Source organism: Temnothorax americanus, unplaced genomic scaffold, assembly GCF_048541705.1.
Source record: "Temnothorax americanus isolate GAGA-0224 unplaced genomic scaffold, ASM4854170v1 Scaffold22, whole genome shotgun sequence".
NCBI classification, from domain to species: domain Eukaryota; kingdom Metazoa; phylum Arthropoda; class Insecta; order Hymenoptera; family Formicidae; genus Temnothorax; species Temnothorax americanus.
Genome location: NW_027509360.1, coordinates 425990 through 440923, shown reverse-complemented (window position 1 = coordinate 440923; position 14934 = coordinate 425990). Strand labels below are relative to the sequence as shown.

At 39.9% G+C, this 14934-nt stretch overlaps 1 protein-coding gene across 2 annotated transcripts; it reads right to left on the bottom strand.

Moving 5' to 3' along the window:
• Positions 1-70: 70 nt before the first annotated feature.
• On the bottom strand, positions 71-14867 carry LOC143898096 (uncharacterized). Of its 2 annotated transcripts, XM_077407226.1 has the most exons (16): positions 13939-14867; positions 13297-13480; positions 12935-13169; positions 12565-12804; positions 12012-12178; positions 11521-11904; positions 9723-9984; positions 9341-9590; positions 8934-9240; positions 8523-8592; positions 8115-8402; positions 7780-8028; positions 7377-7682; positions 3319-3570; positions 2909-3142; positions 71-2667 (listed from the first exon to the last, which is right to left on the bottom strand). In XM_077407226.1, exons 2-16 carry the CDS (start codon positions 13460-13462, stop codon positions 138-140), a joined length of 5940 nt encoding a protein of 1979 aa, XP_077263352.1. In that variant the 5' UTR covers positions 13463-13480; positions 13939-14867; the 3' UTR covers positions 71-137. The 2 variants fall into 2 exon arrangements, with proteins under 2 accessions (XP_077263352.1, XP_077263353.1); XM_077407227.1 differs by lacking the exons at positions 11521-11904; positions 12012-12178; positions 12565-12804; ... (1 more) ...; positions 13297-13480; positions 13939-14867 and adding an exon at positions 10062-10292.
• Positions 14868-14934: the final 67 nt, after the last annotated feature.

Here is a 14934-nt window from a genome sequence, read left to right as displayed (position 1 = left end):
GTACAAAATAATATTAATAATGGTTTCCGTGATATTTAATAATATTCTAAAAGAAAAAAAAGAGTTCTGGCCTTTTCTAAGGTAAAAAGTAAAAGGTAAAGTTCTCTTTGATCGAGCGTCAAAGACATCTAGTGATGTCATTTATGCTTGGATCTCTTCTTCTTCTTTGACTGCTTGCTTCTGCTCTTTGATTTTTTCGACTTCTTTTTATGTTTCTCTTCATCGCTGCTGCTGTCAGACGAATCAGAGTAAGTGTCCGAGTCCGAACTGCTATCCTTCTTGGCAGATTTCTTCTTCTTGTGCTTCTTATGCTTCTTTCTTTTCTTCTTATGCGACTCGTCGCTGCTATCCGAGTCGGAGCTCGTTGTGTCGGAACTGCTGGACGTGTCCTCGCTGCTACTGGACTTTGATCGTTTCTTCGGGGACTTAATCTCCATCTCCTTGTCCAATTGCGTTTCGTCAAGCTTCAGCTTCTTCGCGGGTGACGGTTTATTACCTTCCTCGCCATCCGATTCCGAGTCCGAAGCTGAATAATCCGGTTCGAAGCTCGCCTCGTCGAGTATACTGCGCTTGCGATCGGACACCAGTCTCGGATTCTTCCTTTGTTTCTTCGACGATTCTGCCATAGGCGGCTCAACGTTCTCGTAACTGATCTTGGTCTCGTTACCACCATCCGACTTGTCCTTCGAGATCGCGGCCTCCTTGTGCTTTTGCTTCTTCTCCTGATTTTTATCCTTATCCTTCTTGTGCTTCTTCTCTTTGCGCTTCTTATGCTCCTTGGATTTGCTCCTGCTGCGGTGCTCCTTCTTTCTCTTCTTTTCCTCCCGCGGTTTCTTGTCACGCTTCTTCTCTTCCTCGTCATCTTTCGATTTCAACAAGCTGACCTTTGACATTTCCGTTTTCTTAAACGCGCTAGCCGAGGGGGGTGTCCTACCTCTGTGCTCGCGGTCTCGTTCTTTGTCGCGATCCTTATCCACGCGTTCTCCTTTCGCGTCGTTTCTATTGGAACGAAAGTCCGTTCTGCAATCGACTCTACTCTCCCTCTCGGATTTCAACTCGCTGCCGTGTCTGTCGCCTCGGAAATCCGATCTCTCCTTCGACCGATCGCCTCTATCTTTGTCCCGTTTTCTCTCTTCCAAGAAAACTTTTCGTTCGCCGCTCGTCGTAGTTAAACCCAACGAAGAGGACTCTACGCGTCGCGACTCCAAGAGCGGAGAGGAGAGCCTCTTTTCCCTCCTGGGCGATCGACTTCTCGACTGATTCTCGTTCTTGCCGTCACGCCTCTCCACGAATCCCTTTGTAGGACTGACCTTTCTCTCCTTGCCGTCCTCGATCTTCTCACCGAGTCTCTCCTTGGCGGACAGCCTGGTCGGCGAGTAGGCTGTCTCTGGCACGGGTTTGAACTTGGTACGATCGAGCTTGGCTTTCTTCGCCGGTTCGGTGATCTCGACATTCCTCTCGTTTCTACCAACGTTGATCGTCACGTTGACGCTCTTTCGCGGTTCTCGATTGGCGGGCTCCACCGTCTCCAGCACCTTGGGCTCAGGATTCTGATACAATATCTTTCTGCTTTCGCTGATCTTCTTGATCTCGATCGGTCGGATCGCATTAATGGCCTTTTGGAATATAGCGTTCTCCGCACGCTTCAGCACCTCCGACGTGACCATCTTGGTCGATTTCGGCTCGTCCTCTCTCTGTGTTTTCTCCGTCGGCGATCCGCTCGCCTCGTCGTCGTCGTCGTCGTCGTCCTCGGCTTTTTCGATCGTATCGTCTCTTTCCCACTTGGACAACTCGGGTAGTGGTGCCAGAAACTCATCCTTCTTTGGTGATTTCTCCGTCGCCAGCACGGTGATAGCTTCCTTAGTCTCGGTCTGCGAGTGTTCCGAGAGTAGAGAATACTTCTCCGTGATCACAGTGTTAATCTCCGTGTCGTCCAATCCTCCGTACAGGCTGTCGATCGGTTTCATATCCGACTTGAGTTCCGGGATCGGTTTAAAGTTTGGATTCGGTGGATTCGTGCCGAATTCCGCACGATCTAGCCGACCACTGCCAGGGCTGGGTTCGTTGAATTCCGGCGGTTCCGGATTCATCGCCAAAGACTTATCCTCGAATTCCTCTTTGATCGGCACGATAGATATTTGGTTGGAGATACATTCGATCCTATTCTGTATGTTAGCCTCCTCGTTGCACGCCTTCGCGGAGTCGGTCTTGTTGAGCGGCGAAGACAAAGTATCATTACTTGTTTTACTCTCGACCAGCAGGTCGTCCGTCTCCATCGTCTTGATCGACGGATCGTCCTTGGCTGCTTCTTTCTGATTCGATTTCTTGTCCTTTTTCTTCTTCTTCTTCTTCTCCTTCTCATCATTATCCTTCTTCTTCTTCTTCTCCTTTATCTTCTTCTCTTTCTTCTTCTCCTCCACCTTTTCCTCGTGGTCCTTTTCCTTCTTCTTCGTACTTCGTTCTGGCGACAAATCTTTAGGGTCGCCCCTGGACTTTTGCGAGTATGGACTTAGGCTCTTCCTGCTCTTTTTCCGCTCTACCGAACGTCTCTCGTATCGTTCGTGACGATCTCTGTCTTTCTCTGGCTCGTATTCGCGTTCGCGTCTCTCCTTCTCTCGCAGCCGGTTCTTGTCGTCCTGCCTATGGCGATCTCGATCATCTCTATAACTGTAACAATACATATCACATAGGAAGATTATTATCTTCTTTGCAATGACACATTTGCAACAAATTGCAAATTAACTTAAGGATGCATGTGCTTTTTCCGAGCATGATATTTTAAGGTAACAAACATGTTAAAATTTACATCCATCCATATTGATCCATGACAATAGAAGCTGAATAATTTTAATTAACAATGATTTTAATTGACAATGGTATTGCTTAACTTGGATTATGTAGAACGTACCGGTCTTTGTCATAATCTTTCTTCTCGACATGCCTATCATCATCTCGACGATCGCGAATGTGTCTATCGTCTCGTTCCTTATCCTTTTCTCTTCTGTCGCGCTCGTCTTTCTCTCGTATCCTATCCTCATGTTCTCTAGGCGGAACCTGCCTGTCGCGATCCTCGCGATCTCTGTTTACGATTCTGCGATCTCTGTCGTCCCTCTCGCGCATACGATCCTCACGTTCGCGACCCCTTTTGAAACGCAAGATGCATCATAAATACATATTCCTTTGTAATGCGATTGCGAGTTTTTTTTTATATTTTTATATTTTTTTCATTTTAGGGTGAAATGCATAGTAATTAGAGAGAATGCTCTTCTTATTAAAGAGTAGTCATCTCAGACTCGATATAATGTCTAACAACGTTACCTATCGTCTCTCAATCTATCACGTTCGTCGTTATCGCGATCCTTCGACGAATGCTCTCTATCTTCCTGATCCCTCAGGGAGCGTTGCCTTTCACGATCGTCCCTCGACGGTCTCTCGGAATGTTCGACACCCGGTGGCGAGAGATCGTAATAGCCCTCAGTACCAGGCGGTGCTACGTCGTCAAATCGCTTATGTGACGAAGAATCCCTCAGAGGACTGCTAAAACGCTGCGGCGGCGGAGGTCCGGAATATCTGTTGACAGAAAGTCAGTACAGCACTTGATATGTTAGTTATCCTGCTAAACATTAGATATATGCTTATGCTTTCTCTTTTTTCATTTCCTATCTTAAATACATGATGTGTCTTTATAGAAAATATGACACAGCGCGCGAAGAACGCGAAGAACGCGTAGAATAGTTGTTAGTAACGAATTTATGCAATCTCTAGCTATATCGAGAAAATTAATCGTGTTAAAGTACTCGTAGAGAAAAAAGTAACCAAGAGAATAATTTGTTCCTTAAATTTTCTTCCATTCTTCTGCCAATCCCGAGGTTTATTTGCTATACCTGCGGTGTACGGAAGACACCTATTTAATAAAAATTCAAATAATTGAGACAGGAATGTGTTAATTTTTTATAAGACTGTTGCACCTTTTTAACCTCCATACAAGCTGAAAGAATAAACAGGACGTAATCGCAATCACCTATTGCCGAGACTTTGTTAAAATCATTAATTATAAAATTATAAAATTATGAAGTACAGAAAGCAACATTTGTAACTTTGAACTGCTTTAAGGTATAATAAAAAATATGTATTTTCATAACTAGAATCACCTGAATATTCAAATAAGTACAGATATATAAATTAAGAAATTGCCGGATTCGTCGAATAGCCTTTTCCAATTTACGTTTGATTTGTTTATATTATGATATGATAAATTTTCAGTAACGTGTCCCAAATTTGACATTAAAGATAAATGGAAACAAGCTTTTTTTCATTACAAATGTTGATTTGGCCCTGAATTCACCTGATTCACAAACCATGCAGATGTGTCAATCAGCTGGCTAGCTTCTCTCCACGATGGTCCTCGATACTCTTCTTTGCTTCTTTCTTCTCTTTTTGCACTTTTTAATTACATTTCACAATATGCATGTAACACACACACGCACACACGCTCTCTCTCTCTCTCTCTCTCACACACACACACACACACACACACACACACACACACACACACACACACACACACACACACACACACACACACACACACACACACACACACACACACACACACACACACACACACACACACACACACACACACACACACACACACACACACACACACACATTCATACGCACGCACACGTCACACACACACATGCACGCACGCACACGTCATACACACACACATGCATGCACGCACACGTCATACACACACACATCCACGCACGCACACAAACACATGTATAAAACACTGCAAATTATACATATATATGCATTTTACAACTATAATTCAATTATAATTATATAATATAACTATAATTCAATAATATTGTAATGCTATTTCGTAGATAAATAAAGTACGCTTACTATGGTATATATAATCCTTATATAATACATTATGTTACATAATATGCGAATCGAGATTAAATTTGAATTAAGAATTTTTTTTATAACAAGACTTAATTATGTAGTAAAGTTATTAAACTAGAAATAGATCTTACTTGATCTTCCTAGTATATTAATTTCTTACTTGATATTTCTAGTATAATAATTATCAAATATTGTATATAATTAAATGCACACGTAAATTAATGAATCGCAGTTAATGAAATAACGTAATGTAGAAAGAAATTTACAATAGTGACAATATTACATTATACTTAGGTACATTCTAAATACGTTGTACGTATGAAATATAACGTATAAGATATAACATATACAAAAATATATACGTACATACATACATACATACATACATACTAATTCATACAAATATATGTATAACATATTTAATACAACTATATAAACATATTGTTATTTTCACATTATTACAATATATATAAATAATTAAATATTATGAGATCTCGCGTAAATATATAGATACGATTCGCACGAGCATAGTTAAATATTGACATGTATGTGTATTGTGTATATGTATTTTGCGTGAGTGTGTGTTTGTTGTGTGTTTTGTAGGTGTACGTATAGGCGATAGCGCATGTATATTTTAAAAAATTATTAATCTTAATATACAGAGTGTTTCAGAATTGCACGGCACTATTTTAGGGAAATATTTTCTAGGTCAAAATAAACAAAAAGGTTTATATAAACATATGCCCTAAACTTATTTATTAGTAAGATATTAGAGACTAAAAATTGTGTTTAACAGTAAAACATTTAAAGTTTTCGAAGTGACTGCCGTTTTGTTGAATGCAGTATCCGCACGATGTATCCATGTTTCTCTGGTACGTCTTATAGCATCAGGATTATTCCTGCAGCTGGAGTGGCTGCAGCTTCCACTACGCGGTTTCTTAATTCTTCTTGCGTGGCAATAGGTCTACAATAAAAGACTTCATCCAACCCCCCAATAGAAAATAGTCTAACGCCGTTAGGGGTTGGATGAAGTCTTTAGTTTATTGTGTAGACCTATTGGCATGCGAGAAGAATTCAACAAAACGGTGGCCACTTCGAAAACACACTTTAAATGTTTTACTGTTAAACATAATCTTTACTCTTTAATATCTTACTAATAAATAAGTTTAGGACATATGTTTATATAAACTTTTTTTTTATTTTGACCTATAAAATATTTCCCTAAAATAGTGCCGTGCAATTCTAAAACACCCTGTAGATTATTACTTGACGTAAAAAATCTCTGTCAAAAGTAGACCTATAGCAAAACATAAATACATAAAAAAATACAAAAAAATTTATATGGATGAAAAATTTCGCTGTGCATATAAATCACACTCTCATTAGCATACTTTATTTTCTCTCATTACTGTCCCAAACATAATATGCTATCAATATTGTCCTAAAAATATTGTCCTAAATTGATCAAGTAACAATTTACTTTTGAGATATAAAAGTATCTTAAGTATGCGGTGTTGAAAACGCAATCTTTTTTAACTCAGTCTTTCTCTCAGTATTCACAAGTAGCATACAAGTATATAAAGAAAAATGTATCGATTTGTACAATCACGAGATACGAATTAATTAAACATAATAATCTCACAGCATACAATTTCCAACGTATCACTCTTGTAAAAATTAAAACGTTGCTGTAGTAAAATATATGAGCTGCATAAATTTGACATACAGCAAAAGCTCCACATATCAATACATATTTTATGCGCTTTATTATATTACAATATTCAATAACTTTTTTCTTCAATAATTTTTTTATATATACGAACAATAAAATATCTTCATTCAGAGAAAAATAAATAATAATAATTTAAGAAATTATAAAGAAATAAATGTAGCTAAAGAAAAATTTATGCACAAAAGACGGAAGACGCGGAAAAAGATTAATAATTCTCGTAACTTTTATATTTTAATAATTATATTTAAGAATTTGTATATTGTTGCAATTTTGAAATTGATGGGCATTTGTATTTTCTCGGTACAATACATACATAAACATATATATGTTGCGTCCGAGCTGAGACGCTTGGCATACATAGAGACTGTACTATATATCATATTGTATGCATAGGAAAATTTTAGGAAATAATCTCTTAATTTAGCAACAATACACTATCAATGTAAAATTGGATGGAACATAGAGATGCTTATTGTCAAATTTATGCAATGTAGCTGCGTGTTTAATTTATATATGGATTGTCAAAATAACTTTCAGGATCGTTTCTGTGCGTCGGCATTTCTCGCTAACAAGACAATTCGATTGATATGTCATATCGCTTTTGTATAATTCAATAGCCATAGTTTCGGAGCTATTTTGCTTAAATAAACTAGTGGCATAAACATGTCGATAGATCATCTGCATAGCGTAGTGTACATGAATGAAAATACTATTGAGGCGAAAATACCTGTTGTAGGAATCATAATAGTCTTTCCTGTCCGTAGGCGAAGGTCCCAATGACATAAGCGGTGGTGGTGGTGGTGGGTGACCTCCAGTGACTAGATGCGGCATCAACGGTGGTATATTGTGTTGGGACGGCTGATTTCTTCCTATAGGATATCTCGGCAGTGGTCTCTCCCTAGGCGGTAAATCGCGCTCACGGTCACGGAATGGATAATCATGAGCCGGCGAGTCGCCGTAATAAGTGTTGTATCCATCTCGAGGCTCACGTGATCGCGGCCTGTCTCTCTCGCGATCCCTCTCTCTTTGAAATCTGAAAGATTAAGCCATTCGCAATCGTACCTCAATACGTATTTACAATGCATTTTGGGTGTTTTTTTATACGATGGTGAATATTATGCGAGATATACCTTGGAGGTGACCTGACTGGCGATCGATATCTGGGCAGTAAGTCGCGATCTCGATCCCGCTCGCGGTCTCTGTCGCGATCGCGGTCACGGTCGCGGTCGCGGTCGCGGTCGCGATCACGATCGCGGTCGCGGTCCCGGTCACGGTCGCGATCTCTTTCTCTGTCCCTCTCCCGATCTCTGTCTCTTTCCCTATCTCTGTCTCTCGACGGAGACAGTCTTGGTGACTGACTGCGGGAATACGATCTAGATCTGCAAAGTCAGATGAACTTGAAGAATCGATCACAACGACACAGCGAATATCGCGTTGTTTTCATTAAAATTACACAAGTACATACCTGCTGATAGAGAAGCTGCCGCTTCTCGATCTACGTTTTGGGGTGCGACTACGAGGTCGGAGCGGTAACGGTGACCTCGACGATCTCCGCTTCGACGGCGGACTACGAGATCGACTGATGCGAGATGCAAAAGGTGATCTGCGGCCAAAGGAGCGCGATCTAGATCGACTGTAACTACGTGATCGAGATCGCGTTCTGCTTCTTCTTCTGTGCTTCCCTAAACGTCGATCTCTCTCATCCTTCTCTCTGAGCATTCGTTCGAATGCTTCCAATGGATCGTCAATAATTCTGCAGAAAAGTGTATATTATAGGTGCATAATAAGTGCACGCGTACGCGTATTAATTGTTCTTCAAAGAACAATTAAAGATTTTCACTAATCAAGGAGGATTCATGAAAAATTAGCTTACCCAGGTGGATTCCCATTGTGTATATTTCTACCTAGTCCAGGTGGCGGTGGTTGCAAATTTCTATACCCCACTGAAACAAAATACAAACGAGTTGCTAAAAATGGGAAAAAAGAGAAAAAAAGGAAAGGAAAAGAAAAGAAAAGAAAAATATACCAACAGATTTCTCTATATCTCACCGAACGACAAAATACAAATAAAATGAGATACTAACCAACAAATCAAAGTACATACAAACGAATCATATGTAATGCTTTAAAGAATACGAATAAGTGTCAAAATCAAATAAAACCGTTTGCTTGTTACCTAAAGTGTTTGCTTCTGCAACAAAAATTTACAGAAAATGCTTTCAGAAATCAAACACGTTTTTGTATTTAAGTAAATGAACTATCGAATTGAACGCAAATTGCTTACTGTGATGCAATCCTCTCATCGGTCTCGGTGGCCCGCTATAATTTCGGGGTGGCTGAGACGGTCGATATCCCTGCTGCTGATAAGGTCTATCGTACCTCGGCGGTCCGTAATGCGACCCCTGCTGATGTGGATATATCGGTATTCGATGACTCATGTAAGGATCCGGCAAAAGTGGAGGATTATGCGGAGGTACATTTGGCGGTGGCTGATTGTAATTCGGCGGCGGAATACGCTCTTCGCCCGGTGGAAAAGGCAATAACGGTGGTTGATTGCCGGATGAAGGGACGTGCAAATGCGGCTCATCGACCTGAAATATCACAGCGGAGTTAGGTGCAGCGAGGAATTAATGAGGAAAAATGTTCAAGTAACAAATTCTTTACGTAGAGAATACTCTCGCTCTCACATACCGTTGGAGTGCCCGCACGGTCTTCGTTAGATCTATGTATTCCACTGTCATAATGCATAGTAGGCGGATAATGTCCATCGTCCGCTAAATGTCCCTGATAGCTTTTGGAAGGAGGTGGGTTCATCAAGTGAGGTAACACCACGCTCGAGGATGGATAGTCGCCGTGCTGGGAGTGCCTGGGCGATAAGGATCGATTTCGGTTGCGATTTAACGGCCGTAAATTTTCAATCCTACGACCACGCTCTCCACTTCTGCAAAATTGTTGCAAAAAATCAGTGGAATGCAATTTAACTCGGCTACATCGTTTACGTAGCGATAGAGATTTCGCGATGTTGCAAGTTTGCTAAAAAAAGAAAAAAGAAGCAAGACTTGCCACCACTTACCTTTCACGATGTCCATCCCTACTGAAACTTCGTCGACGTTCTCTCGATTGACGTTCTCCCGAATATTCATTATCTCGTTCCTTCTTATCGCGGCTAGAGGGATCGCTTCGCTCGCGTTCTCTCTCTGGCGAACTCACGAGGGCGGGGATCGGGAGTAGCGGCTCTGTTCCTGGAGGAGGAGGCACCTCAGTTTCCTCGTCAGTTGTTAGTTTTGTTACCGAGTCACTTTGCAAGTGTGACTCCGAAGTGGATTCAGGCAGAGCTGTCAGAAGCACATCACGTATGAGTAGGCGAATAAAATTAGCGATAATAGCTTACTAGAGAGCGGATTAGCTATACATTCATGAAATCCATCCATGAATTGCCGCGTACAGGGCTCTCTCGCGCTCTCTCCTTATTTTCATAGTGCATTTGAGGTTATGTGCTTAATATCGTCAGCTGGTCGGCATAACTTGAAATACATCGTCAACAATACATGGATTGTAGCGAAATTAAACACGTTATTTAGCACGTTCCATCGCGACGATGCTTTTTTCACGTATTATGCGCCATATGAATCAGAAAAGTCAAAACTGCATTGATTACATACTCGGATATAATGGCGCCTGCCTTTTCTGTTTACGTACGAGAAATATACGGCGAGGTAGTATTCAACATCACACATTGCACTATGCATGTTTATATATATATATATATATGCTACGTATCACAAAATATTTCATATACGAGCGATGAAACGAAAGAGAGACAGATAGATAGATAGACAGATAGATAGATAGATAGATAGATAGATAGATAGATCAATTCACGCATAAGTTTTAATATTTTATCAAAGAGATATCGTTAATCAATACGCCTGCATTATTTTAATTTTTTTTTAAGTATTAAATATTTAATTAAAATTGATTAAAAAAGCGCGCGCACGCACACGAATACACATACGTACACATATTAATATTTTTTATTGTTATTTATACGAATAAACATCTATAAATATAACTCAATTAATAATGTATTATATTCTGTGTTTATATGGATAAATTATTATAATATTTATATTTTACACATTAACTCCAATTAAATTATCTTAATATTAGTATAATAATTCCTTGTGATTTCAAAAGATACTACGTGTATATATATCTTAGACATAACATAACTCTTTTACATTTGTACTTTAAAGTCATACGTATGACGATACATATAAATACATTTCTGTAATATATATATATATGTATAAAATTTTGAGCACAAAATAACTGTTAAAAATATTATCGCGAATAGTAATAATACTACGAAAAGTTCAAAATTAATAAATCTGCTTTAAAATTTAAGTCTTGCTACGTGTAAAAATATTTTCACGTATAGTCATACTATCACATATATATTTTTCTTATTGTTAGACTTATGAAATAATATATCACAAAATATTATAGGTAGATGTTCAATTGTAAACCACACAAGTAGACTTTTGATAAATTTTAAAATATTTTAAAACTTTAACGTGCCTAAAACGTGTTATCGGAATCATTATATAAAAATCTGTAACACGATTAACTAAATACCACACTTTTAGCAAGAAATGACAATCGCACGCTGTCACGTACCGATCTCAAGCTAATCAAGACTATGTTGTATATTACCAAACGTGAAACTTTATGGTTATATAAGATATAGCCATTTTCATTGCGTTGTCCGATATATGTTGCGGAATCCTCTATTACTATATTACGTGGATCTATTTATTTTTTCTATACGTACATCAAAACGATAACATCGGTTAACAAAAGACACTTACCGGTCGATAACTGTGGCTGCGAACCAGAGACGTTGGTTGGAAAGTGTTGCGAAGCAGATTCAGGATCAGTGGATCGCAGTTCTACAGATTCTTGCGACGGTGCGTCAGGAGCAACGGACGACTGTACAGTTTTAGCTTGAGAAGATACGTGACCCGCAACTTGCTGCGTTTCAGTTTTTGGCTGATCGGTTGGTACAGTGGTTTGTCCAGCATTTTGAGCGGGAGGCCGATACGTTTGTCTTTTGGCGTAACCAGTTTCATTCTTAAAATTCATTACCGCATTACGTAGAAATCGATTTGGTATAAGTGTTTCCGGTGATACATCTTTCTCATTACAATCTGGACATTCGTGTTCTTCGGATTCTAACAAAAATGTACGAATACCTATCACAGAAAAAGAAAAAAGAAGACATATATAAATGTAACGATTTAACGTAGAAACATTAACAATAATTAATTGTTAATATGATAATTGAACGATAAACATTTACACTCGTCACAAAAGGAATTTCCGCAACATGGAATCATCACTGCATCCGTTAAAAGATCTTTGCAGATATTGCATAACAAATCCTCTGGTATCTCGGGCTTCTCTACCACAGGTTCTGGATCTTGCGAAAATGGTGGTCGTTCCTTCTTACCTTCCTTGTAAGCTTGACTAAAGACAAGGAAAAAGAAAATAATAATTATTAATACAGCATATCGTTCATTTGCTACAACAATGACATAACTCGGGAAACAAAATTTTCCAAAAAATCAGTTTGAATGTTTCGAATCATTAAAATTGGTTAACATTACTTTTAAATGCGATTTTGGTGCGGTAACCGATTGTAGAGGAACAAAAATATCTAGCTATATATTAGCTCTTCATTCGGTGTATTGATTTTCATTCTTTTTTTTTTGGCAAAAATTCGATTCAAAAATGAAAATTTTTGAGTTACGTCATTGTTGCAGCAAACGAGCGATGTGTATTATTCATATGACGTATCGTACATATGGCACATATATGTAAATTTTGTAATGCACAGTATAATCGAGACTCACTGATCAATAGCGGGAACAGCATAGTGTCCCGTAGGTGTCATCATAGCACCAGGCACCAAAGGTCCTTCAACTGGTACCATAAAACTTCTGGGAATACCAGTGCTTTTCTTAATTTCAATCGGCTCTTGATTCGTGCCCAGTGGGCAGTTTTTTATCCAATGTCCAGGCTGGTGGCATTTGTAACAACGATAATTTGCAGGCACATCCCCAGTCTGATTGGCTCCACGAATTTTCATATAACTAACAAAATGTTAAATATACATATATCAGACCTTGCTTACTTTGGTTCTATATCTATATTTTATACACATATAATTTGGCTCGTGTGCAAAAGTATTTCTTCTGTGTAAATCAATAGAAAATAGCGTACTTCGATGGATCGTAGTCTTGAGTCGACTGCGTCATCATGGCACGGATTTTATCCTCCTCTGAGCCGTCTAATCTCGTGAGATCTACGGCTCTGCCTAAATTAGTTTCATCCTTTACATTACTAAACGGAGGAGTTTCATTTCGATCCCAAGAACGTTTCTGCTGTACCGTTAATGGAACTCTGGCGACAATAAGACTGGTATTCTTTGCAATTAGCGCGTTATCGTCCGTATAATCTGGCGAGAAAATATAATTATTGAATATTATGAATTATATATATATATGATTAACAGTATTCAGTAGCATAGTTTCGTGGGACAGAAGCAAAAAGAAAAGAATATCATAACAATGTGAGACATTTACCTTCCTTTGTTTGCGCGTTTGTAATTTGCAGATCAAAGTCTGTATTTTTGCCGATACGTTTTTGATGAAATATGGCCTTTTTCAAATCTGCCACCGAAATATGCAGTCCGTCAAACGACACGGTATCATAGTCCAAAGTAGATTTAAATTTGTAGTGTACGGACATCGTTGCTACTTAAATAACCTAAAAATGCGCACAAAAAAATTAGTAGACATCGAGGCAAAAATTTTATTTTAGTCCCGTCGGCGTAAAAAATAAAATCTAGATTATCTAATTCTAATATGAAGAACGTTAACGATCCGTGTTGATACGTTCTCTTGTATAATCCTGTATATAATAAGGGTGAAAAGGAGAAGCTTGTATAATAAGAATATATGTATATATGAGAGAGAAAGAAAGAGAGAGAGAGAGAGAGAGAGAGAGAGAGAGAGAGAGAGAGAGAGAGAGAGAGAGAGAGAGAGAGAGAGAGAGAGAGAGAGAGAGAGAGAGAGAAACATTGATGACGGTATAATACGGAACTCCAACGTGCGTTACACGCGTATTAACCAGCATCTAAGCATCTTTCAACCTAGAACTAGAAGCTTCGCTTTACTCGAAATCCCCACTATGAAATACATACATATGTATATGGATGAACGTACCTCCTTGCGAGGACGGCCGACGACGATCGCAGGTAGGCAACGCGAAGAGATCTCATAGGGCACAGAGCGCAAAGGGTCGGTCCCGCGATTATGTTTCAAGACTGTCCAAGACGAGGAAAATGCAAAAACGTAAAAACGCACGGTTGTGCACAAGCGACAAACCTCGCTTAGGTGCTTAGGCTGCTAGGCTAAATTACAAATAACGAACGACGAACGACGACCGGACGACGTGCCCCAACCCCCAACTGCTCCACGAAGAGTGAAGACTGACGATGTGATTGTGATGCGAGATGTGACCAGTCGGACCAGTGACGATACTGACCAAGACTGTTCTTTAATGTTCTCACTGTTCGCTTCGCGCCAATGTTCGCGACGTACTATCGGCGGATCACAATACTGTGCGAACGAGATAAGGAGCGATAAGGAATAAGGAGTACGCGCGTACTCCTCGCACTAGCGTACCGTACGCGTGCCGAGCGCGAGTTTTCCAATGCTAAAGAGGCAGTGAACGGCACTGCTCCGAGAGTCCGACAACGTGCGGCTACGAAACGTGAAAATTGCGCGGTGAGCGGTGGTTTAGCGTGTAGAACGACGAGCGCCGTGCTCCACCAGCGAGTCCAGCGACCAAGCCACGTCTATGTAAGTATATCGATGTCTATCTCTGTATCTCCGGTCTCCAGTCTCCGGCTCCGGTTTCCGCCAGAATCCGTAATCCGTTCCGGACCGCACCGCACCGCACCGCACCACTTCGCCGACCAACTTGAACCAAGCCAACGGCAATGTCGGGCAATGTCGGCAATCTACGGTGAGCTGGGAGAGCATCGATGACGCTCGAATCGTATTCCTACCATCCTGCCAAGACCTTTCCTTTCCTTTGACCCGTTGGATTTCCGACTCTATCCTGCCAAGACCGTCTAAAGCGATACTGTATACAAAGCATTAAGGTTATTCTACATAGAAGTCGTAGTCGCGAGTTGTGTAAGAAATTGACCAATC